General features: G+C 39.2%; 1 protein-coding gene across 1 annotated transcript; it reads left to right on the top strand.

Annotated features, from left to right (window-relative positions):
- The first annotated feature begins 1,713 nt into the window (after window positions 1–1,713).
- On the top strand, window positions 1,714–24,611 carry podxl2 (podocalyxin-like 2). The gene is made up of 13 exons (XM_044174703.1): window positions 1,714–2,050; window positions 11,323–11,666; window positions 12,665–13,025; window positions 14,063–14,172; window positions 17,175–17,391; window positions 18,061–18,243; window positions 19,214–19,470; window positions 19,636–19,710; window positions 21,199–21,355; window positions 22,336–22,397; window positions 23,451–23,630; window positions 23,795–23,956; window positions 24,457–24,611. The coding sequence occupies exons 1-13, from the start codon at window positions 1,999–2,001 to the stop codon at window positions 24,514–24,516; spliced, it is 2,220 nt and encodes a 739-aa protein (XP_044030638.1). The 5' UTR covers window positions 1,714–1,998; the 3' UTR covers window positions 24,517–24,611.
- Window positions 24,612–24,764: the final 153 nt, after the last annotated feature.

The following is a 24,764-nucleotide window of genomic DNA, read 5'->3' on the forward strand; positions in this document are numbered from 1 at the left end:
CATTTTATCTGCTATTTTTGAATTATGTCGGACCTAAGGTTGCCGTTTTGGTCCCATCTCCTGTTCGCATGTCAAAGTGTTAGTAAGACAAATGTAATGAAACAAAAAGCAAAGCGAAAGCCTTTAATCAATGATGGAAAAAGAGTTTCCCTACGGGGATCAATAAAGGATTTCTGATTCTGATTCTGAAAGTGAAGCACATTTAATTAAGTGCACTTTTGAGGCCCTTGTACTTGAGTATTTCCAGTTTATGCTACTCTAGACTTCCACTCCTCTACATTTCTGATGTTTTAGTTACTTTACAGGTTAAAATATAAGGCACACAGTAGTATTATAAAATAGTTTAAATTATCCCAGTCTCAACCAGCTACAACATATGTTTAACATATGTTGGAGGGATGTCATAAGGAAATTAAATGCCTGAAAATCCACATAACATGTAACGTACATATACATACATATATACATAACGCACTAAATGGTACCTTTGTAAAGCTAATTTTAATCACTTTATATACTACTGGGTAGCTTGTGAATCTTAATAATAATACATAATGTATTGTACACTTAATTTATTTGAGTTTATATTTTGTATTAATCTGAATCTGCAAACTCGTAGCTAAATTTTTCACATAAATGTAGTAGAGTTGAAGTAAAGAGTAGCAGAAAATGGAAATAATCAAATACAAGTACCTCAAAATTGTACAGTAGGCTACTTGAGCAAATGTACTTACTTAACTTTCCACCAGGGTAAATGTTAGCATGCTAACATGTTACAATAACATGATAAACAATACGTAGATATATAAACGTGTGTATATCTATGGTGCTTGAGCAAATGTAGCTACTTAGTTAATTTAAACAATACAGGTAAACATTATAGGCTACTTGCTAAACATTAAAATGTTAGCATTGTCATTGCAAACATGTTAGCATGCTGACATTAGCATTTAGCTCAAAGCTCTGCTGTGCCTAAGTACAGCCTCACTGAGCCTCAAAGTCTAAAAATGTATCTAAAAGATAAACATAAAAACTAAAAAACTGTATACTTATATACAGTATGTCAAAATATATTTTATTTGAATAATCTCTTGTATATTTACATTTAATATATTAATTTTGCTCTTGATAATCCTGTTTCCAACAAAAATAGAATTCCACAGTATATGCTCATCTTTTGTTCCTGGTTTATTTGCTGCAGTTGTTCCCTTTCTTATAATAATAATAATAATAATAATAATACAACTTTATTTATAGAGCACTTATCAAAACAAAGTACAAAGTGCTTCACAAAGAGAGAAATAAAATACCACAGTGAATGATACAATATAAAATAAATAAAATACATAAAAACAAGACAGCTCAGGTAAAATCAGGATATGCTTTCTGATAAAAATGGGTTTTGAGAAGAGATTAATTTCTTCAGGCAAGTTGTTCCAGATCCTCGGGGCCCTGATGGCAAAAGCTCTGTCCCCCTTAGTTTCCATCCTGGATCAGGAACAGACAGAAGACCCCTGCCCGAAGATCTCAAACTACGTGAAGGTTCATAAGGGATTTCTTGTTCATTTGCTTTTGTAATTTATCGCTTTTATTTTATTTATTTTTTTTGTATTAAAAGTTGGGAACACGAAGAAGCAACAATTTACGAGGAGCACCTGAACGCAGCAGCAGTGAAGCCAGAGCCGCGTCAGTCAGCGGCGGCGACATCTAGCGGCCACCGGGGGGAACAACAAGCAGCTGCCGGGCGGTTATTTCCAGCGTCGGTGGTGCAGCAGAGCAGATCCTGGTCTCACCGCAGCTCTGTCGGCACACACAGCCTGTCTGCCTGCCTGCCTATCTGTCTGTCCGTACGGACACCGCAGACAGTTAGTCAGTGAGCCCGCACGCAGGCAGGACAGCCGGCCATGAGCACGGCGTTCCCCTGTCGGCCTCCACTCACATCCAGAGAGCATCTGCAGCCGAAATCTGTGTGATCTGTCCGTTCAGAGCGGAGGAGGGATGTTGAGCACTGCAGCAGACATGCCGGGCCCGCTCCTCATCACACTGATTGGTGAGTCCTTTCATATGCCCATCTATTTATTTCGTCCAGCCTTGAACACGCGCAGCTACAGTGAGCTAAGATTTGACAGGATGCACATATTTCACAGCAAAAACACAAGCCCTTGTAGAAAATATAAGCCAGATAAATCTTAGTGGACTTTGAAAAACATCACAGAGGACGATAGGATCAGTGTAAACTCACTGCTGAGCGCCACAGACATGTTTTAACTCCCTGTAAGAGTGTTAATGTGCAGTGTTAATGGTGGTATTAGTAATAATGTTGAGAATCAGGGTGTAACCAGCAGCCTGAACGCAGTCTGTTTTAATGAACCGTCCAGGTTAAATTCTGCAAAGTGGATGCACAGGCTGGCGGTGTGTGGGAGGCGCGCAGTGCACTTAAATCAGCAGACACACACTGCAGTGTCTGGCACACACACACACACGCACACGCACACACACCAGGATCGCATGAAGAATAATAATCTTCATCATCACCAACACACAAGTTAGTTTTAATTGGAATTGTCATGTAAATAATAATAATAATACATTTTTTTAAATTTATTGTTTATGTGATGAACCAAAACAATACTTACCTTACTGATTACCTGCAAAGTCATTGGCTTATAGGCTTTGACTATCAAAAAAAAAAAAATCAAAAGATGATGTCTTATTTTTTCCCGACCAACAGTCCAAAAACCCAAAATATTCAATTCACATTTAGATAAAACAGAGAAAAGCAGCAAAATGTCACATTTGAGAAGCTGGAACCAGTGATTTTTCCTGATAAATTTCTAAAACGATTAGTCACTTATCAAAATGAGGGCTGCAGCTAACCATTATTTTAATTACAATTATTAGAATTAATAATCTACAGATTATTTTCATAGTGATGTATTCAGATTGCTTGTTTTATTCGACCATCAGTCCAAAAGCAAAATTCATTTTATCTTCATATGTGACAAAGAAAAGCGTCAGATCATCTCATTTGAGAACCTGGAACCAGCAAATGTTGGAAAATGACTAAAACCAATAATCAATCATCAAAACAGAGGCTGAGTAATTTTCTGTCGATTGACTAATGGATTCATTGTTTCAGCCCTAATGATGATTATAGAGCAGCAGCAGCAGCAGCAGCAGCACAAATGAAGCTCCAGTCGTTTCTGTGGCTGTTTTTGTTGCTCTTTGATGGTGCAGTTTTCTCTGAAGCTCTTTCTGGTGAATTATGGAGGTTTAGCTGTGTGTCTGTGAAGCTGCACTGACATAAACAGTTTCCACACTACAGTCTGGTTGTCTGGTTAAGTGTAAATTCAACATTATCGCTCTTGGAAGTTGAAATTATTATTATTATTTTTTTTTTTTTGTCTTTTTGATCCTAATGATAAAACCTTGTTTCAGACTGCTTCTCCAAATGGAGGCTTGATTAGGAAAGAGAGGAGATAACAGGGGTGATGAAGAGGATGGTGAGCTCTCAGTCGGGGTGAAGGGGATTTGGGGGAGGGTCCCAGCCTACCATAAGCTGATCTGAGGGGTGTTAAAGCACGGAGAGAGGGGGCTTTAGGGGCAACACCCCTCCTCCCTAACATACTGTGCCGTACACAAAATTAAAGCTAAATGACAGGGAGAAAACTGCAGCTAAGGTTTTATTGGCCATGTGAAGTGAAACTGAAGGCATTCTGCAGAGTTTATGCACATTTTACAACCACCCTAAGACTGTTTTTAATTAGCTATGTCCCGAGCCACAGACCCAGCCCCGTGTACGAGGCTTATATACTCATTATACGGCAGGAAGCAAATGCCCTGTATATTTTTGACATCGGAAGTCGAGTTTGGTTTGGTTTTGTTCTGTCATGAAACAACCTACACATAACACACTTTTCCAAAAATTCACCTATAAACAAGCAAACAAATGAAACGACGCAGACTCAGTCAAACACATGCAGAAACACAAAATAGAAAATGAAATAAAACAAACTATAAACAGCATGTAAAGCAACATGCTTGGCCCATTTCACAAGTATACTGGGTTCCAGTAAACTTGTGAAAATCGAGTCTTCTTATAAACACGTTAAAAACTTAAGGCACTAAAAAACGTTTTATGAATGATAAAGGAAGACACAACTTATTCTTAGTATTCTTAGCAAATAATCGTTCAGATTAAACATGCAGCACACCAGATAAACATGGCGGAGATGTAGACAGGATTTTAGAAATACTGAAGTCATGAATCTAAATTCCACCTGCCAAATAAATGTTTGAGCAGACACCAAAAGCCTGTATATTCATTCATGTAACTTCAGTTATATTTTCTGCAAATTTGATGTCCCTACATAACGGTCTATCTGCTTCACAGAATTCTCCACATTGTCACGAATATAATTTTTGGGAAGAAACACTAAATCCCTTCATTTTATTTTAATTTAACTTGATTAATTGCCTAAAATCTGTCATATTTAAAAGATACAAACTCTGATAAATATCAGAATCGGCCTTAAAAAGCCCACCACGTGTAATTTGTTTTTGTGAGTTGTAAAATCAATCTCAGATTGCAAAAAATCTCCAAAAACAGATCACGACCCTGGTGTCCTCAAAGGCAGCTAAGGTCCTAATAACTGGCTAACAAGTACTGCTGATGGTGTACTGCATGGTAGCATGCTAACAACCACTAATTTACTAAACAATGTTTTTGCCAACTGATATCCAAACAAACACCTTGACATGATATTGCTCTGCAAGCTATTTTGACCTGCAAGCTAATGAAAGTCTAGTGCCGGTTTGGTCACTCCAAATCACATTTGACTGGATACATTTCTTTATATGCAGGGTGCAGGATGAGTCATCAAAAATATTTTGATACTGAAAAATGCTTTTTGAGCCAAAATGTACTTTTTTTTTATTCAACTGGTTCTTTAATCTCAAAGTACTGGTGGCTGTTGACGTTAGTTTAAAAGGTCTCTTGTCACAAACTTAGGTGACAAGTGAATTTTTTACCCGTAGGGAATCACCAAAGTCAATAGGACGCATCCTCTGGGGACAATGAATGTCTGTGTAAAGTTTTATAGGAATCCATTCAATAGTTGTCAAGATGATTCACTCCAAAGTGACCAAAGTGTTGGACTGAGGGGCCAGCTGACCAAACACTGCCATCCCTTTAGCCACAGTGCTGATGTTGCTAAAAAAAAAAAAGTCACCCTCACCCCCTTAACCGAGACATTGTAGTTGTACCCGTTTCGACAAATGACATTCTGGAGAATCTGCCGTACAAATAAAGTGATTTGTTGACACTTAAGACTGAAATCCAATCTGATTTCTAAGCAGCAGTAAGTAAGCGTTCTGTCCAGAGAAGCTCACTCAATAATGCTTCTCCTCTATTGTCCCGAAGGAATCGTTTGTGCAGAGCCTCACAGAAAAGCCAGGTTAACATGAATCAGTCTGCGTGCAGTTTACTAAACATCACTGCGTGTTCTCTGGCTACTGACGGCCAGTTTTCCCTTTTTGCTGTGTACTCTGGGTTCCCAGCCACAATCAGGTTTTTTTTGCCAAGGAAGGATTTTTCTTTCTGCATCTGTAATCTCAGGGTCAGTGTGGTTTGGTGAACTTTGGAGGGTATCTCCCCTCCAGCACCTCCTCATATACCCCCGTGGCACTCTGCCGCCTCGTTGAGCTCAGCATGGAGCTTATCTGTGTTAAGCTGATAAGGCTAACTCAGCTGTTCAACTCCCTCCGGCTGGATGGACTCTGCAAGATATTTCTGAATTAATTACGCTGCAAAGTTGCCTTTGTAGACAAAAATTTCAAGGTCACTGTGAAGTGGTGATACTAGTGCAACATGAGAGAGGTGGGCTTTTATGTGTGTTTAGTAGTGTTTGGACAACATCAGAGTCAGTAGTGGAAGAGGTACTTAACTTAGTACTAGCAATACTACAGTGTAGAAATACTCTGTTACAAGTAAAATTTCTGCATTCAAAATTTTAGGTGAAGGTACATACGTATTAGCATCAAAATATATTTAAAGTGCCAAAAGTAAAAGTACTCATCATGCAGAGTGATCCGTTTCAGATTAATATATATTATTGGATTATAATTATTGATGGATTAATGTGTAAGCATGTTGCAGCTGGTAAAGATGGGGCTAATTTAAACTGCCGGGCAGCTTAATCCATAATAATACATCATAATTAATTAGTTGATTATATTTTGTATTAATAATTGGAATCCGCAAAGTAACTAGTAACTAACGTTATTCAAATAAATGTAGTGAAGTAAAAAGTACAATATTTGAAATGTAGTGGAGTAGAAGTATAAAGTAGCATAAAATGGAAATACTCAAGGACAGTAGTTGAGTAAATGTATTTAGTTACATTATGGCGCCGAGGCGTAAGCTGCTGCAATACAGACAATACTTAATTCATAGTTGGTTTAGTTTTTTCATAGTAAAAAAAATAAAATAACACTGCTTTAATGCAGTTTATGTCGTTTTGTTAAAGCAGTATCAGTTGATACTGATCAGTTCATACAGCACTGTTTTTGGTCTCCACCAACTCCTGAGGGAAATATCTGTCTCTTTAGCTGCTAAATGCTCCACTATGTTCACCAGCTAGTCGCTAACTTTATCCGCCTGTTGTTTGGTGCTGAGCAGGTAGCGTGCAGTGGGTTTATCAGAGCTTTTTGCTGAAAACATCTGCCTACTGCATCCAGAAATGACACTGATAAAAGCAGTGAGAGTGAACCAAAACAGTAAAGTTGTGGGCTGTAAAACCAGAAGCCAAGTGATACATTTCTGTGTATTCGTCACTAGGAGCGACCCCTTTCACATTAGACACATATTTTACCCATTGTAAATACAGAAATATTGATTTGTGCAGTGGCATTTCACTACCACCGCATTACTTGTACTGTACTGCATCTTCCAAAATGTATCTCTTGGGTATCTGGCACAATAACGCTGCATCGGGAAGCTTTAAAAAGTGAGGCTAAGGTGAAAGCTACATCAGCACAAACAGCAAATTTTAAACCCTCTTTAATTGACACTGCAAGTCCCAACATTGTCTTCTCCCTGCACTTCGGATAAATATTCAAAGATCAATGAGATATCAGTGAGTAGAAGCTATATATTATGGCGTTATCTGGCTCTGGACTCAGCTTAACTATTTTTCTCTACTTTATTTTTCATCATCTCTAGGCATTTTAGGTCCTTGGATTGTTTATTGTGCACACTTTATCAGCACAGTGCTGACTTGGGGGTTTGGGAAGGAATTAAGACAGCCACAGCACTTCTCTACTAAATGATGGCTCCCTTACCTCTGGCTTCTCCTGTCCTCCTTGTCATCCCTCCATCCCTAACTAACCTCCATCCTCTCACCCACCTCCTCTCTCTCTCTCTCTCTCCTTGGAGATGTCTCTGGACCAGTCATCCACAGAGAGCAGTGGGGCAAGCAGGACATTTTATAGGCCATTGGTTTTTATACTAAGCACTTTTTAAAGGTGAACTAAAAGTCTCTCCTGATTTTCTCAGGAGATGTCAGTGTTCAGATATTATCAGCTTTTTTTGTGACCTGATGTTTTTGTTTACTTATTGTCAACAAATCTGATGAAAAGACCAAAACCAACAGTCATCTGCTCCTACTAACTAGTATTGTCTGTGTGGCCAAAGCCTGATATGGCATATTCCTCTGTGCCATAGAGCTCCATTGTTGTTCAGAAACTGTTAACAACACTAAGAGTCTTCAGTCGTGCTAGCAGGTTTGCAAGACTGTACTGAGGCACAGCGGTAAAGCTAAATGCTAATGTCAGCATCACAATGGCAAAGTTAACATGCTGACGCGTAGCAGGGATAATGTTTATCACGTTCACCATGTTAGTTTGCTAACATTTGCTAATTAGCACTAAACACAAAGTACAACTGAGGCTGATGGGAATGTTATTAGTTTTGCAGTTATTTGGTCATAAACCAAAGTACTGGACAAATTGAAATTTTGACCTGATGATGGCGCTACATGGAAAGTCAGAGGATCACCAAAGTCAGCAGGATTCATCCTCTGGGGACCATGAAATGGGAGGCTCATCTCCTGAAGGAGGTTCCTCAGGTGGGCATAATCCACATTTTGGATCATGCTGACCGCACTTAGGAACTTAGGAAGAGGACAAAAAAGGACAAAAAAAGCAAGAACATTTATAAGATGAAAAGAAAATGATCAATTACCACTAATTATTACTCACTCCAAAGAGGTTAGGGTTAAGAAAAAGATCCAGGGACCAGTTGGAATGAGCGTTAGGGTTAATATGAACTGTTTTATGGCAATTCATCATATAGTTGTTGAGATATTTTACTATGAACCTAAGTGTTGGCTACAAACACACTACCTGGCATTTTGACATTTTAATTGTACATGCTGAACAATTTCATGTGAAAGAGGCAGTTTTTTAACTTATTTTTACAGTATTTTTCCCTTTACTGAGAGTTAAAGTTTGCCTTATTAACTCTGCTGTTAGTTTTCCATGAGCTCTTCAGCTCCACTGTTTGCTTGTTTGCTCTCCAAATGAAAAATCCAGTAGCTTCAAATGAGAGTATCCAATATTGCTGTGTCATGGTTGCAGAGCAGAGACTAGAATCAGTTCTGATACGACTTTTCCATTGTCACCGAATGTTGTGCAGATATTCGCAGTTCCCAGAAGATTAATCCTGATGACTTTGGTGTTCCTCTAACTTTTCCTCTAGCGCCACCATGAGGTTCACATTTATGGTTTTGAGTGAAATGTCTCTGCAACTATTGGATGGATTGTTATGAAATTTGGTTCACACATTCATGTTCCCCTCATGATGAATTTAAACAGCCTAATCCTGCACTAAATGGTATCTTTGTGAAGCTTTTAATGCTCGGTATGTTTTGAAATTGTTTAAGTGCAGTGTTTAATTCATCTCCCAACATTTCTGAGGCTTTACTTTGTTGTGTCGTACTGAACTGTATATAGTATTCTCAGGTGTTTCTGTTTTTTATCCCCAAAACACAAAGAAGCCAAGAAGAGTTTGTTTTTTTTAACATCAAAATAAGTTTAGTTTTTGTTCGGTTGGTCTGTCGGCCCATCACTTTGGTCCAACACTGAAATATCTTAACAACCATTGGATGGATTGCCAAAAAATTTGGTTCAGACATTCATGTCCCCCTCAGGATGAATTCTAACAACTTTGGTGAATCTCTGACCTTTCCCCTAGCTCCATCAGCAGGTCAAAATTTCAATTTGTCCCATATCGTGGTTTATGAACAAATACCTTCAAAACTAACAACATTCCCATCAGCCTCAGCTGTACTTTGTTTATTGCTAATTAGCATATGTTAGCATGCTAATACGCCCAACTAAGATGATGAACATGGTAAACATTTTACCTGCTAATAGCATTGTCATTGTGAGCATGTTAGCATTCTGATGTTAGCATTTAGCTCAAAGCACCGCTGTGCCGAAGTACAGCCTCTCAGCTAGCATGGCTGTAGACTCTTAGTCCTGCTCATTAATTATTCCTCAAAAAACTTTTTAGGTTCTTGACTTGAAAGTTTTGGGGGGAAAAGCTTCTCAAACAACATCTCAGCTCAGTTACTGAACACACAATTTCCTTCGTTTTGGAAATCAAGTCAAGTCAGCAGGAAGGAACATGAGGATCTGTGTCATCTAAGACTGTGGGGCTTTGTGGTGACGGGCTGGAGAGCTTAACATGCTGCAGACCTGTTTGAGACACGTTGGTTATGATATCGTAATCTGCTCTGTCAGCCTCTGAGGTCAGACGGCCATCTGTAGCCCCAGACTGAGAGAATATGGGATACATGAGGGCGACTGCAGTGAGGGCTATACCTCTATGCCGAGTGACAGGGATTAGTGATAGATGGATGAGCAAATAGATGGATGAGCGAGTAAGTGAATGAACGGCGACTGCTGTCAAAAATGGATAAACAACAACTTAATGGCAAGACAAAAGTATGTAGATATTAAATTAAATGAATGGGTGGTTGGGTGAACTAATGAATGGACAGCTAAAAGGATGAGTAGGTGAATGACAGGAATACCTTACCTTACTTATGAATCTGTGAACGCATGAATGAGTAAATGAACCGAATAGCAAATGAAGGAATTAATAATAAGAGAATTAATGGAAAGTAGATAAGCATGATGAGAGAAATATAAATACAAACTAAAAGAGCTCGTTACCACTCCATGCAGTGACTTTCCAAGGGCAGCAGTGGAAATAAAAACGCTTAATGTATGATACAGAAAACAAAGTGCTCTTATCTCTGTTATTTCCCAGGGCTGTTGTTCTTTAAAGTATGCTGGGTGTCAGAACAAAAGCTGCATTAAATCTGTAAAGTGATTTGATCTGGCAATTCACTCAAGTCTATCTGACTTGTTTTTGTGAGCCACTCTTGGTTAATTTTTATACATTATACACTGACGGTGCCAAAATGGCCTTTCTTCTGTTTTTCAGCCTCTATCATCTGTATGGAGGCTGTTTTAAAGTAAAATAATGAAATCAAATTAGACATCATAAATAAAACTAAATGACACTAAACTAGACAAATTAAAAAAAGCTATATAAGCAAGATACTTAGTAGTTTATTAAATGTGACAAAATATATCTTTCAGTGCTGTGTACTGTTTTTTTATCAAGCAATTTTATTTGCTTTATTTGAATAATTCCTGTTTGCGATTATAAAAAGAAAATCTCCAAAATTGTGTGAATGGCGGTAGTAAACATAAAAGAAAAGGGTAACTTTACTTTAACCCCCTATTTAGCATTTATAAGCAGTATATACATTAAATGTTTATACACATATAAACATTTACATGGTTTATAACACACTATAATGTAGTTGTAAGCAGATATAAATGTTTATTACTTGAAATAAGTAAAGAAAGAAATGAGGTTTATGTATTTATTAATCTATTGATTCATGTTAAGGCAAGAAATTAAGGTTGATGAGGTTGAACATTGTCAGTAATCCGTAGTCTTTCCCATATTTCCCATTCTCCGGTGTACCTAAGCATTTGCAGCATACAGTAAAATGTATTTAATTGTATTATTTTTGCTTTATTTATTATCATCCCCACCATATATTGCCTGTATTAGATTGTATTTTATTTGTTTGCTTTTATGTTCTTTACCCTGCTGAATCCTAAAACCTCTGGTGACAATCTAATTTCCTCTGAGGCATCATTAAAATTTTATTTCAGACTAAAAAATTCCACCAGGCAGGAAATAAGGCATGTTGGTGTTCTTTTCTCTCTTTCCTGTAGCTCTTCTGGCCGGCTGCGATGCCTTCAGATTGGGTTCGTCCCAGCGCGCCATACCCCTCAGTTCTCCGGTGACCCGTCTATTCCAGGATGAAGGCCCAGCCCAGCCACACTTCATCCAGGACTTAGTCAGAACCAAACGCCACTCAGTCCATGAGTTAGTGCGAGCCCAGCCTCATTTGGTTCATGACATGGGCTGGCCAGAGATACATGAAACATCCCGTTCCCAGGCCAAGATGGACTCCGCTAACTCCTCTCAGTTAAACCCACCATCATCTGCCAGTCAGGATATAACCAGGACCCGTCCTGCTGTGGATGAAAACCTAGATGTGGAAGATGAGATGGAGGTGAGGATGACCTTAAGGTGATGTGTGATAAACTGTACAGGGTTAAACTTACAACATACTAGAGACAAACATTACATTACAAGGACTCCCAGAAAAAAAGCGCGGGGCATGGGTCCATGGTGCGAGTTGATGCACCTGTGCAGGTTTTGTAAATGTTGGCATGGATTAACACACAGGCTGGCCAAGGCTGCAGCCTAGCAGCCCTACATGTGCAGGGGCGCTGGATTGGCCAGGCTATTTTCAATTATTTAGATTTACTGCAGAGAAAACCCTAATTGGTCCATTAAAAATGTTTAAAAACTGTAAGTAAGTGATTTGGTCCATCATAAGATCAATCTTGTTTTGAAATATGTCACTGCTGACATATAAAGAGGCACAAAAATGAACAGTTGAAAGAACAACGTGACCAGGATCTACTAAAGAAAATCCCCAAATAGACTGAATATTTTAAGGCTGCCGGCTCTGCATCTATTCAGCCACATTATGCAGAGTCAAATTAGATGAATTCTAATGAACTCCAACATCCTAACTACCAAGAACACTTTGATCATATGACTGACAGAACATATCCTGATATGACAGAGGTGTGGTTGATCGATTGGTTATCCTTGGTAGCTGTTCCAAGTTTGAATTTCTCATCTTAAATTTTGGAGTCTGAATTTAACCAATCCAATTTGTTTTTTTGATTTTTTGAATTATACAATCAGACTTTGACACATTTGACTGATCTGAATTTAAATATCCTGCTGTTTTCAGTTTTCAATAAACTGGAAGCACAAAAATGATGTGACATTGTTGAGTAGTTTTAGATAAAGGTATACTGTGGAGCAGAACGGTGATGAATAAAAGATGTGAAAGCAGTGTTGTATCTTTCTCTTTTTCAGTTTTTTAAGAACTAAATATTTAGTTCTGAATCAGTTGCAATAAGATCATGGATTTATTTAGTAGCTCATAGGTTATCAATCAGACTGTCTGACCAAATATCTCTCTACTTTCAGCGTATGGTTCATCTGGCGGTTCCCCAGGATGAAGAAAGCTACAGGGGACACCAAGACTCCACTGACCCAGAGAAGGAGCTCCTTGGTGGGCCAGGAGCTGGCGACGCCTCCCTGGAGGCCTCCGGCTTCTATGGAACGGACATGGAGGACAGAGACAGAGGAGAGGAGGGAGGAGAGGACCGAGAGAGGAGAGGGGGAGAGGACGAGTGGGAGAGAGACACAGGGGAGGACAGAGAGAGGAGAGGGGAAGACGCCAGAGAAGATGAAGAAGAGAGGGGAGGAGGAACAGACGATCAAGATGTCCATGTATTGGATGCCTTAGAAGCCAACCACACAACCCCAGATCTGGATGCTCTGATTGGTTAGTAGAAATGATCTTCCCGACCAAATCAATAGAGGCTGTCAACAGCCTCTACTGATTACAATACACCCTCAGGTAGCCATATTAGGCCCATTTGTGACCTCAGACTCCTTACGTTACTGCAAGATTCGGTCACATATGCAAACTTGAGGGAAAACTGCTGTTATCCAGCAGGAGGATCTTCAAAGGCACTTCTGAGATCCCGCAGATGTCTGCTGTCTGCCCGAAGTAATAAAATGTTTGCCTGGGGCAAAGTTTAAATCCAACATTTCTACAGACTGTGCTGCTGCACTATGCTCTTCTTCTTTGCTAGTCAAACATTACGTCTGCTGCGCCAGCTGTAGCAGACTGTAGAAGTGGCCGGCACAGTCTGGAGATTTTGGGTTTAAAGTTAATTTCACACCAGGCAAACATTGACAGGGCAGTGAGACATCTGTGAGATCACCAAAATATCTGTGAAGATGCATTCCACTGCTGGATAACGGGTAAAAAATAATGTTTGATTTTTGGCCAGCTTGGCTCTAGGGACGGCAATATTTGGTTGCTCGGTCCACCATCTTGGCCCAGACTGATATATAATAATAATACTCAACAAACCTTTTGATGGATTGCCATGAATTTGGTACAAACATTCATGTTCCCATCAGGATGAATTCGAATCACTTTGGTGATTCTCTGACTTTTCATCTAGCGCCATCATCAGGTCAAAATGTTTAGTTTGTCCATCACTGGTTTTTTATCTGATTTTCTGGCTGCACAATTCATTTGTCTTTATTTCTTTTTCATATTCAAAGCTCAATGGGCTTCTACTACTGTGCTAAGATATATATAAACATTTTGTCAGTTTAACAAAGACACATTAATTATTATGTTAACGTTCACCAACTACTGTGTATCTTCTATGAGTCTTTACAAGCACGCTGTCAAAACCTCATGACAGCTGTTGAAAGAGACAAGCTGACAAGAGGCTTATTTATGAGGAGTTTACACAAAACACACACACACATGTTTCTGACATGTCTCTTTGTGTCACACAGGCTACAGTCCATCTTTCCACCCCTCCAGCCCCAAGCAGCCCAGCATCTCCCCGCCAGCCGAGGTGCCTGATTCTGGGCTACAGGAGCATCGTGCATCCCCGGTCCTGGAGGTGAGAACAGATAAAAGATGCCTTGATATGGATACTGATATATTACTGTAAATATAATTTTATTTCTTAGGGTTGGATATTTTAGCAGTAGTGTAACAGTCTCTTCTGTAGAAAAATATAAACAACCCTTACAAAAACTGTGGGAAAGATAGAAGTGATCCAATAACTTCACACACATCTGGCAGGTTTCACCATTAGCTGAGCATCACAGACATTTCACCCAACCAAGCCCCAGTCTGTGCCTCTCATGAAATCATCGATTTACATTTTGACTTTTGCACTGATTATTCAGGTCACAGCTAAAAGCTGCTGTTTTTCTCAATGACAAATACATGGCAAACTAAAAGAACTCTGCACGTTGTGCAAAGTGCTTGTCGGATCATCCAACAGCGTCTGAAACCATTTCCTCCCCACACCTTTCCAATGTTGGAAGGGAGGGGGGGCTGCTTCCGACCATTTTGTAACTTTCCACAATTCACACAGCAATTGGCCATGTGTGTGGAGGTAAGAAAGTGGGCAGGATGCCGTTTTTCTGGAGAAACATCTTTTGCATGCAACCCCTTTATTAATGTGTATGTGGTGTGTTGCCACGGTCCTGTCACGCCGCAGAAAAAGTTCAAATTTGTTGAACCTGAGCTGCGTTGACCTTTGTGTTCAAAACCAACGGCTGAAGGTTACCGCTTGTGCTGCAATGAAAGATGGAGGACAAATGTGTTTCTGAACAAAACTGTACATCGTCATATTGAAACCAAATGTTTTTCGGGGCAGCCTTCAAATTCAACTATTGCTGGGGTTTTTTAAAAAGAAAAGAAAACGCTGTTTGAGTTTTTGTCTGGTAACCAGAACAGATCATAATCGTTTATAATTAGTTATAAACCGGCTGTAAAACTTGCAATTTGCAAATACCTGTTTGCCAATAAGTTGTATATATCACCTTTATTTACACTCGGGGAAAAAACCCATTGAAGAACAGGAGCCCTTTTTTACAAGTGTGCCGAGTTTACTTTACTGCAAGAGCCTTGTTTTTTGGCCTATAATGTAAATACGCTTCAAGCTCACTTTTTTTCATTCTTCACATAACTACTGCTGTCACTTTTTGTTGTACAAACAAGCGCAACACCATGAATGCCTTCGAGGAGAGAAAGTCTTAAAAGTGTCCACTGTTATTCCCATTTGAACGGTTATCGCTGCCCCTGTAAATGACAGCAGGCTTTTCCAGTGTGGTCATTTGGAACAGGTACAAACACTTGCCTGTAGACGTGACAATATTTTGTATGAACTGGTTTGTTTCAAGCACACCTCTGCCTTTTATTCCTTCAACCAATTCAAATAATAATTAAGACAAGATACTAGATAAGTTTTAATGATTTGGCTCCAAGGTGGATCACTGCTGTGTTGAAGTTTGAAGGCAGCATAAAAAAGAGAAATAATCAGCTGCAGTCGGACTTTAATTGGATCGCAGTAAATCAGATGTAATCCAGGGCTCACCTACTAACCTTGCACTGAATAGTTTAATTAGTCTTTAACTGCTTTATGTGATTAGTGGCATCTCATTGGCCCATATCGATGGGGCAAATGGGATTAACTGACACAGCATTGAACATGTTGTTTACGACTGTTTCTCTCACTTATTCTTCTTAAACCTTCTATCTACAAATTAATGGCAGCATATGCAGACACGAGTCTTTGGGTCTTTTCGTGTTAATATGGATCATTTGCTCATGTTGTTACTACATGTTCCAGTATCGTGTTCATTGCAGTAATTATCACAACTACTTCTACTACTATACTGTAGTTCTACCAGTAATATTGCTGCTACTACTTATGATATTATAATATACAATATAACCACCATTAGCACTAGTACCACTTCTACCACCATCAGCATCTCTGTTTCTACTACCGCTGCAACTTCTACTACTACTACAAATATTACTATACTACTACTGCAACGTCTACCTGCAATATCAATATTACTACAACCATCAGTACTACAAATATTGTGACTTACTGCTATTACTTCTACCACTATCAAGGGCGTGGGTTTAGTTTCAGAAGCTGGAGGAACACAATAAAATCCGGGGAACTACAACCAAACGAAAAAGAAAAAATGCTATTTATTTACATACATTTATATCAACTTTGCAAATAACACATTATAATATTTCCGAAATCTAACAGTCTAACAAAAAACAAAGAAATCTGACCTAAATTTGTGAATCTTTCAACACTGAAAATTATACTTACTACTTTTAATATAGAACTGAGACACTGAAGCGTTACATTTACATCTCTTACCACAAACTACACAAAAAAACCCCCAAATCTGATAAAATCTAATTAAAATAAAACAAATCAAGCATGCAAAGACATCAAGACTGAAGTATACTGTAGTTTTAATCACTAAAAATCAGTTTTTGTCACAGGAAGACTGCTTTGCTGACTTAGCTTTGATTGATGTTCAATTGTAATGTCTTTATAATGGAATAAAAAAAATATTCGTAATGTGTAAAGCAAAATATTATTTTCCCCCCATAAATATATGTGTATTTTTTTTTATTCCTGAGTAGTGTCTGGAGAGCTTCCTTTCAAGCTGTGTACAGCCCCAACAAGCTCCACCAATCAGAAGGTCCGGCTCACAAAGCTTAAAATTGCTCAGATGATTGCATAGTGATATATGAAGGTGATCTAGATGAATGCATACATTTTTTTTAACAACTCAGAGCTTCTCTCATCTGATTTACGGCAGTTGGACTGTCAGAGGACACTGATTTTAGAGTCGGGGACAAAATTAGGATCTTGAAACCTCCTCCAGTCCAGAGTGGAAATGCCACCTTTGACTATCACCACCATTAGTGTCTCCCTATAACCGGAGTGTCTCCCTATAACCTGAATGTCTCCCTATAACTTGAGTGTCTCCCTATAACTTGAATGTCTCCCTATAACCTGAGTGTCTCCCTATAACCTGAGTGTCTCCCTATAACTTGACGTTTACCATACAGGTGGGTCCTTTAGAAAGAGAGCTGTGGGAAGCAGAGGGGGAGGAAGATGGTAATTCCAGTGGCTATGGAGTCCTTCAGTCCTCCTTCACTACAACTAGTACTACATCTACTGCTACTTCGACTGCTGCTGCTGCTGCTGGTGGAGACGCTGTAGGAACTGCCACCCCTGAGACTGACACAGGCACAGACTTTGGGCTGCTTGGAAGTTATACAAAAGGTACACCAGATGAAAATATCTATTGACTTAGCTTCGTCACTTTCTCGTTAAAAGCCTATTGAAAGACAGCGAAAAGCCACAGAAACAATCATAATCTGATAGCTCTGTTGCAAATAATAGGCTGCTAAGCTACTAACCGTATGTGCAGTGCTTGTAAAAGCTAGTTTTGTACTGAACTGAACGTAACAGCTTCAACAAGCAACAGACTGAACGTACACCTGAACTGAAGACAGTCAGAATCAGAGCTGAACGTTGGGCTGTGTGAAAGGTGATGCGTTTACTTACTGATGTACATACTGAAGTGCATTTGAACAGCGATGCGTTCACTTACTTTTGTACGTAATAAAATGCATTTGAAAGGTGATGCAACCGCTTAGCGTAGGTAAAAAAAGTGAACAAACTATATTGTCAGTGACTACGAATGTTTGAACTGAACTAAATGAAATGATTCAAATCAGCAAAGTGATTCGTGATTTCCACCTGTAGTGCTAGCATGGCTACAAACTCTTAGTCTTGTTTACCTACATATGCTAAAAACGCAACACAGCTATGAATTAAATCCAAAGCAAAAATTTACATTTATTGCTGTTAAGAGTTAACAGAAAAATGCTGAAGATAAAGCTGAAGGGCATCTGCTGCTTTAGCTTTACCTCTGGTTTGTCGCTGCAGATGAGACAGAGGATGAAGACACAGAGAGGGGGGAGGAAGAGGAAGAAACAGATCTGGCACACAAAAGCGGATTTACCCAGAATCCCACTGTACCAGAGGTTGGCATAGCTCCCAGCAGAGAGCCCTTGCAGCCCAGTGTGGAGGAAGAGGAGGAGCTGGAACAGGGAGAACATGAGTTCAGAGGTGAAAACACTTTAACACTAAATTATTATGATAAAGAATAACCTATATAGTCGTTTCATAAACCCCTCCCCCAAACAGTTATTGTCCACTCATAGCTTAGCAACCGTAACTAGGCACAGAAGGCCTGTAAGGCATGTTTAAGTGGTGTAAGTTACATGTTATAAGAGCGTTTCTAAACTTTATTGGATTTTGGGAAGTTTACACTCCAGCAGCCCCAATCAATGATAGTGATAGTGTCACGTTTGCCAAACACATCAGTTAGTCCTCCTCCTAAAAGCATTTTCTCTTGTAATGTTAGGAGTGAAAACATATTGTTTGAAAATACAAGCTAAGCAGACAAACAGGGTTACTGTAGAAAGAAATAACTGAACTATTCTGATCTTTTCCTTATGTTATATACTTATAATACGAGGACTAACTAGCACTGAACTGCAATGCTGTCTCTTTTTATCCATGTCTTCTACAGGGATAAACTGGTGACGTTTTACCTGAGACCTGTTAGCTTTAGCCTCAGTCTTTCAGCAAAATATCATGTATGTAGCCATCAAGAGCATATTTAAGACCTCTTACAAGATTCTTGTTTTAAAACGAGTCAGCTGGAAACATTAAAAAGTCTACCGGAGAAAGCTTTTTCAACCAACTCAAGCAGTTAACTTTGGCTTATTTAGCTTGCTAGTTATAGCTGATAAAATCTGCCAATCTGTGACACTTGTCTTTTCAGCAAAATCAATGGTTGCTGGCTAGAAATGAGAAGCCTACCTTTGTCTTTTTCTTTTGGAAATCAAGAACACATTGTCTCAAAAATGACTATGAATTTCGATGGTAAATCTGCCACAGTTATCACTGTAAACTGCTGTGATAGGTCGGGAAGCTTCACAGGTGTAGCAACAGTAACTAAGAGGGGAGGGGCTTCTCGAGTGGCAATTTAAATAAATGCATTATAATGTGATTCTTTTTGTATTCGCTCAAGGGGTGAGACCGAAAGACAGAAGTGAAGAGGTGGGGGAGGAGAAATGGAGAAAGATGGAAGAAGAGGAAACAAGAATCCGACACATTGTCCCGCTCACCACAGATCCCTCCCCCACCATCGGCTTCACCGACTCGTCCTGGGATTGGCTGGAAAAGACCACGCCCCCGCTGGCCCAGAGGTCGGAGGTCAGGAGAGGTGGAGTCACAGAGGTCTTATTACCGGACAGTGATTTCGATGAGATGGAGGAGGCACGGCAGGTACATTTACATACACACATGTATATGCACAGACACAGGACGACTCAGAGACGTCAACATTTGATATAAAAGCTTTTTAAGTCTAAATCTAAGGCTTTATGTAGTCTAACATTTATTAAATATTCACATTACTATTATAACCCTAACTAACTCTGAAACATTCAGGTGGTGTGTTTAAACTGGAGCGAGCTGGTTGGACGAGGCTATGTCATCCTCAACATGACGCAAAACTTGAACTGTGTAAGTACAAGGACGCCATATGCAAATTAAAGGTGTCGCATTTAGCATTTTAACAAGATTAATTAACGATAATAATGTGATTTATATGTACTGTGCGTGATTGGCTTGTGATTATCAACTGAAAAACTTCATACAGTAATGATGTAAATGCACTCATGGAAATAAGAGGACTGACAACAAGATTATTTTTAGAGCTCCACAACCATGATGCTTCATGTGATTAAGGCTGATGGTTGGTTCATTTTATGCCCTGGCTGTGGAAAATACTAATTTCTGATTTGGGGGCAGATGTCTATTAAAATTGTACAAGGGGACACCACAGACAAAGGTCCAGTAAACAGTACAGACACTTCAGATCAGTGCGCAGGGTATAATGATCTATGGGTAACCATAGTAACATCTGCTTGATGCTGCATTACCAGATAATGAATCTCACGGAAACTGACCTAACCCTCAGTTAAAGTGACTTAAAACAAACTCGGATTATGATTTGAACACAGTCTACCTTGTTATCCTGTGCTTAGTAGCCATGGCACAAGTGTTACACAGTAATACAGACCAAAATACAGTTGTTGTGCATCATTGCTTACTTAACAAATCTGCACCTGCAAAGCTTCTTAAGGAATCTGCTAAATCAACTTAAATACAATAAAAAAAACCCACACACAATACAAACATTTTGTATTGTTGTTTTTTTTTTGTATTTAAATAATGTGATTTTGTTTTCAGAAGTTATTTATCTTCTTAGTACCAGCACCAGCTCTGGATTAGGTTTATATTCAGAAATTCATACTTATGATAAAGGCGCCTGTTATTTCTTAAATTAGAGTCTGTCACGTGTCACTGTCATGTGATCTGGACATAGATGGAGGACAGGTGGAGACTCCTCTGATCACATGTTAACTAAAGGTCTCAGTATCAAACAAAGTGCTTGTTGGATCATTGAACAGCGTCTGAAACCCCCTCCCCCCCAACACCTATCTAACTATCCAAAATCGATAATCCGACAGTAACGCCCACTTCACGCAGCGATTGGCTAGATGTGCGGAGGCAGAAAGAAGGAAGGCAGAAACCCACGCTGTCAGAGCCACAACAAAAGATGAAGGACTTCAGTTGAGTTTTAAAGACAGACAGAACTGCTGGAGGCCATCTGTTTTTTGTGTGTGTGGTAGTGAGGAATGAAGGTCTTTCCCTACGGCGTCTGTCGCCATGGCAGCAACACAAACCCTCACCGCCACCGCAGTGACCTTATGGTTGTTACGGCAACATGGATGGAGCCAAAACTGGGCTCTTATATCCCCTCTTCTCTTGCTTCCTCTCCTCTAAAACAAGTAGACATTACATCGTTCTTTCATCTGTGAATTCATGAATAATAATTGTGCTTCGGCTTCAGTATCAGCTGTGTGTGTGTGAGAGAGATAGATGAAAAATGTTTTTGATATCTGCAGGGAAATCAAGTTCTAACTTGTAGAAAACTGTGTGTGACAGGAGGAATTTCGTGTAGACCAGGGCGTACGGTTGTTGAAGATCATGGAGCGAGTGTTTGCTCGAAGAATGAACAGCCCCGAGGGATCATGGATACTTTCCCTCAGCAAGCCTACACACCAGCAACACCAGCTGCTGATGAACGTGGCATCTGAGAATGGTACACACACACACATACATACACACACACATGCATACATACAAGTAGTTCTCTTTATAATTTATAGAAAGAAACAAATACGTCAACTTTTATAACTGTATTCACATTCTCTGTATTTATTAGTACACTTGTGAGGATTTCTTTATGCCTAACAATAGGCGGGGGGCAATGAACTAAAAGTGTATATATACAGTATATACCATCTAATCTAGCATCTACTATATATATATATATATATATCTATAGGTAGATGCTAGATTAGATGGTATATTTTAACTCTCTTCTTAGGGGAATATTAGGCCCAACTGTAAATAAAGTATAGATTAAATAATTTTTTAACCCGAAAAACGTATTCGGTTGTTTTTTTCAGCACTGGAGGTAGGGCAGCCTGTAAGTAGCCTGGGAGACGAAACCCAGGGCATAAAAAAAACCCGCTAAGCACTCTGAGCACCACTTGCTGCTGCTTGTTAGTGCTTTGAGTGCACGGTAATGAAAGCAACATCTTGACTGTGGTGGCAGGACAGTAAGACAACAATGTTCAGAGAGACTTCAGTAAGAAAAATCAGCCTGAAACAATAATGTAGTGGAAATGATTCCTTTGCTTAAACCTGCCCACTAAATTCCTAACCTAAAGACTGCACCCTGAAATGATTATGGTCATAATGTGTAAGCAGCTAGGTGTGAGCAGTTTCCTTATTTCATTGGATAGACAGACAAAAATAGATGGTTTGATGTCACATGCAGTTATTTCCTGCAGCCGCCATGGAGTGTGATATTGGGAAAACCGTCAGCAATCTGAAACATCGTTAGCAAATCGGTCAGGCTTCAGTGTCAGACTCAAAGACAAGACATTGAGGGAATCTTTCAAATAAGCAGTTTGCTTCAGTAGACTGGCTAACTCAGAAATGGTAGTTGTTCTGTCCCTAAATGGCGCTTTTAGGACTGAGTTAACATTGTTCCACATGTGTTGTGTCTTCCAGGAGTGATAGCTACCAAGGACGTGCTGGGCATGCTGGGAGAGATCAGGAAAAGTTTGAATGAGGTACTCTGTCCAATAACGTCTTTAAATGTTTATTACTGTCTGTGTATCTCCAGATGTCGGTGTTACAGCACAGACAGAAAATGCGTCCATCCAAATGATTTTCACAAACAAATGAAAGTAGACATTACAGGGTTTCGACACATTGTGATAGTTTGGAATATTTTTAGAAAGCTGAGTAAAATGTAATAGAGGTTAAACATTTCCAGCGTTTAGCAAAAGTTTAGCAGGCTTTAAACTGGTTTATTGGTTGTAAAGCAACTGCAGGAACCAAGTGGTGGACACTTGATCTGAAATACAGTCTGTTTTCACACATTAAAGGAATCATGGAAATCAACTCCTAAATACATCTTTAAGATTTACACCAATGTAAACACTCAACTATCACCTGATTATGAGTTGAAGCTTTATAGTTGAATCTGTGTTAATTAATTAACTTACTATCAACATCATACTCAACTGAATATATCAGACCATCAGTTGATATTAATTTAGGGCGCTTGTATAAACTAAAGGTCAAGGTTGGCTATGCTGTTGCTGTGGCTCCCAAGTAAAGTATTAAAACTGATGAAACTTTGAAAAAATTTTGTTTTTTGTAGGCCTCAAAAAAGAAAAATAACTGTGTTTTCCTGTTTTCATATTGAAGTTTTTAATCAAAATTAACAAGAAAACAAAAAAACAAGTCTAACAGGAGAAAATTGTTTTGTATGCAAACCTTACATTGCATATTTTCTCTGTTATATTTTTTGTTTGTAGACTTACCTTTACATCTCAAATATGAGCTATTATCTGTAAGTAAATGTACATGATGACAATATATTAGATTATGAGTTATAGTAATGATTTTGATGAAATACTTTGCAAGAATAATACTGTACAAATTTAAATAAACGATGCCAAACCTGCTAATCAACACATACATAAAAACAGGTTTGTGTGTCAAATGTGAACATGTGTGTACTTATACAGGTGTATGTTTTTTCTGTGATGAAAAATGTGTTTGTGTTCATATCCAGTTAAACTTCTGTGTGACTGTGTGTGTTTTTGCTTCTTCAGGTGGGCATCCAGAACTACAGTGCGGTCAGTAGCTGCCAGTCTCGGCCCAGTCAAACACGCAGCGACTACGGCAAACTGTTTGTGGTTCTTGTGATCATCGGCTCCGTCTGCATGGTCATCATCACATCTGGATTCATATACATCTGCTGGCAAAGACGACTGCCTGCAACTAAGACTACGGTAGGTAAACACACACATACACACACACACACACACACACACACACACACACCCGTCCCTGCTGTTATGTAACTGTGTGGTGAGAAGAAGTAAATGCACTCACATACAGGTGCAAAAAAAAAACAGACGCACCTGTAATTCTTCAGCGCTGTTTCACCTCGCAGTTCCGTGCTGAGGAACTTCACTTTGTGGAGAACGGTTGCCACGACAACCCCACGCTGGATGTGGCCAATGACAGCCAGCCCGAGATGCAGGAGAAGAAGCCGAGTACCAATGGGCTCGCAGGCGGAGGAGAAGGAGGCGGGGAGGACAGAAATCGCTGGCAGGTGATTGGATGAAAAAAAACAAAACAGACAGATCTTGAAGTAAAGCACACACCATGTACATAATACTCACATACACATTCTTTCTGTGTCTGAGAATCAATCTGTTGCTTGTAAGTTAGATTATGTTGCATGTTGAATATAAATTTGATTTGTGTTTTTGTTTTGGGGGGGTCTCATATGTGCCTGTTTGTATTCCTTTATCCTTTCAGTATTGTTTATTTGGGTTTTCTCCTTTTTCCCTATTTTTTGAGTCATTTGATTTGGTGACCAGATTGTGACAATGTTTATATAAAAATTCAATAAAATACTGATTACAAAAAACGGGGAAAAAACAGATGGATGGATGAGCAAATAAATGAATGAGTCCTAGCAGCCATGGCAGTCGTTTAGAAAAGCTTGAAAAGTTTAATGGTAAAACAAATCTGCTGTCTTGTTTCTTTTGGGAAAACTAACTTTATTCTGCCTGGCAACAGCGTGAAGTATCTCATCCATTTTTTCAGGTGTTTGTCAATCAAGCAGCGACTGAGGAGGAAGAAGAGGAGCAGGACACACATCTCTGATGGACGAAGAGGAAGAGGAGACAGGTTATGAAGGATGGGCATCTTTGATAGACAGATCATAAGTGGAGCCTAGAGGGAAGAAAAGGAAGACAGTAGAGAAAAGAGAGGAGAAAAAGAGGAGGAAGAATACAAAATGGCTTTGGTGGAGAGAAGAGAACAAAGAAAGAAGAGGAGGAAAAGACAGAAGGGAGGAAAAAGAAAAAGTAGTTGATGGGAGTTAAACCACTTAAAAGGTATAAAGCCTGAGT

This window comes from Siniperca chuatsi, linkage group LG2 (assembly GCF_020085105.1).
Source record: "Siniperca chuatsi isolate FFG_IHB_CAS linkage group LG2, ASM2008510v1, whole genome shotgun sequence".
NCBI lineage: Eukaryota > Metazoa > Chordata > Actinopteri > Centrarchiformes > Sinipercidae > Siniperca > Siniperca chuatsi.

Excerpts from the sequence above, each read along its gene's own strand:
- podxl2 (XM_044174703.1), top strand. The coding sequence starts at position 1,999 with ATGTTGAGCACTGCAGCAGACATGCCGGGCCCGCTCCTCATCACACTG. Across the intron at positions 19,471-19,635 it reads AGATGGAGGAGGCACGGCAG|GTGGTGTGTTTAAACTGGAG; the intron begins GTACATTTACAT and ends TGAAACATTCAG. Across the intron at positions 19,711-21,198 it reads TGACGCAAAACTTGAACTGT|GAGGAATTTCGTGTAGACCA; the intron begins GTAAGTACAAGG and ends TGTGTGTGACAG.